This window comes from Salvelinus namaycush, unplaced genomic scaffold (assembly GCF_016432855.1).
Source record: "Salvelinus namaycush isolate Seneca unplaced genomic scaffold, SaNama_1.0 Scaffold3, whole genome shotgun sequence".
In the NCBI taxonomy this organism is placed as follows: Eukaryota; Metazoa; Chordata; class Actinopteri; order Salmoniformes; family Salmonidae; genus Salvelinus; species Salvelinus namaycush.
Window position 1 is genome coordinate 737,053 of NW_024059896.1, and position 1,922 is coordinate 738,974.

The 1,922-nt window shown below is 43.0% G+C and overlaps 1 protein-coding gene across 1 annotated transcript; it reads right to left on the reverse strand.

Moving 5' to 3' along the window:
* Nucleotides 1-203: 203 nt before the first annotated feature.
* On the reverse strand, nucleotides 204-1,340 carry LOC120039776 (zinc finger protein 135-like; the record flags this gene model as incomplete). The annotated part of the gene is made up of 2 exons (XM_038985157.1): nucleotides 204-778; nucleotides 863-1,340. Coding segments are annotated over 2 exons (1,053 nt in total), but the record flags the coding sequence as incomplete, so codon positions are not given.
* Nucleotides 1,341-1,922: the final 582 nt, after the last annotated feature.

Below are 1,922 nucleotides of genomic sequence, written 5' to 3' on the forward strand. Positions count from 1 at the left end.
CTCATGTGTTCTCATGTTACCTAACTGATTAAAACGATTTCCACACTGGGAGGAGTGGTAAGGCTTCTCCCCTGTGTGTGTATTCTCTCATGTGTTTTCAAGTTTAAAAACTGGGTAAAACTCTTTCCACACTGGGAGCAGTGGTACAGCTTTTCTCCTGTGTGTATTCTCTCATGCCGTTTCAGGTCCCCTAACTGGGTAAAATCCTTTCCACACTGGGAGCAGTGGTAAGGCTTCTCTCCTGTGTGTATTCTCTCATGCCGTTTCAGGACCCCTAACTGGGTAAAATCCTTTCCACACTGGGAGCAGTGGTACAGCTTTTCTCCTGTGTGTACTCTCTCATGTTGTTTCAGGTCCCCTAACTGGTTACAACCCTTACCACACTGGGAGCAGTGGTAAGGCTTGTCTCCTGTGTGTGATCTCTCATGTTTTTTAAGGTAGCTTTTCTGATTAAAACTCTTTCCACACTGGGAGCAGTGGTAAGGCTTCTCCCCTGTGTGTAATTGCTTGTGTGTTTTCAGGTTACATAAGTGGATAAAACTCTTTCCACACTGGGAGCAGTGGTAAGGCTTCTCCCCTGTATGTATTATCTCATGTGTTTTCAGGTTACGTAAGTGGGTAAAACTCTTTCCACACTGGGAGCAGTGGTACAGCTTTTCTCCTGTGTGTATTCTCTCATGTCGTTTCAGGTCACCTAAGTGGTTACAACCCTTTCCACACTGGGAGCAATAGTACAGATTTTCTCCTGTGTGTATTCTCTCATGTCGTTTCAGGTCACCTAAGTGGTTACAACCCTTTCCACACTGGGAGCAATAGCACAGATTTTCTCCTGTGTGTATTCTCTCATGTCGTTTCAGGTCACCTAACTGGTTACAACCCTTCCCACACTGGGAGCAGTGGTAAGGCTTTTCTCCTGTGTGCATTCTCTCGTGTTTTTTCAGGTAGCTTTTCTGGTTAAAACACTTTCCACACTGGGAGCAGCAGTAAGGCTTCTCCCCCGTGTGTAATTGCTCGTGTGTTTTCAGGTTATTTAAGTGAGTAAAATTCTTTCCACACTGGGAGCAATGGTAAGGCTTCTGCCCTGTGTGTATTCTCTCATGTGTTTTCAGGTTACGTAAGTGGGTAAAACTCCTTCCACACTGGGAGCAGCGGTACAGCTTTTCTCCTGTGTGTATTCTCTCATGTGTTTTCAGATTACACAAGTGGGTAAAACTCTTTCCACACTGGGAGCAGTGGTAAGGCTTCTCCTCTATGTGTATTCTCTCGTGTTTTTTCAGGTAGCTTTTCTGGTTAAAACCCTTTCCACACTGGGAGCAGTGGTAAGGCTTCTCCCCTGTGTGTATTCTCTCGTGTTGGTTCAGGTGTCCTTTCTGGTTAAAACTCTTTCCACAGTGGAAACACTGGTGTCTTCTTGCTGGTTTGGACATCCCTGGCTCTGGTTCTTCTGAGTCTGGTCTTTCTCCTGCTAAAGACAGAGTGTTCATTTAAATAGAGACCTGAATGAAACCTCCACATGATAAAACGGCCTTGCTACGAGGGTAAATCCTAATCAGATCCCTCAATAACCTGATGCCAGTTTTAACAGTCTTGGTGTGATTTTAAAACAAATATTGTAGAGCTTCCTGGTAATTACTGATAATATGTTTACATTACTTGTTTTATTCATTCTGTTTTACAAGTCAGAACACAAAAAACTAAACCGTTCTTGGACACTGAAGACACAGACGTCGCTGGATTCCAATTGAGCAGGTGGTTCTAAATATATAACTTTCATAGATGTATGATACAGAATGCAAAAAATAAAACAAAAAATAAAAACAAAAAATAAGTAAATAGGACATTTTGTGTGGAAGTCCAAAACTAGTTTTTACGTCGAAGGCACAAAGCACATCAGTAACATCTCCCCGTTGTTGAAAGGGTTC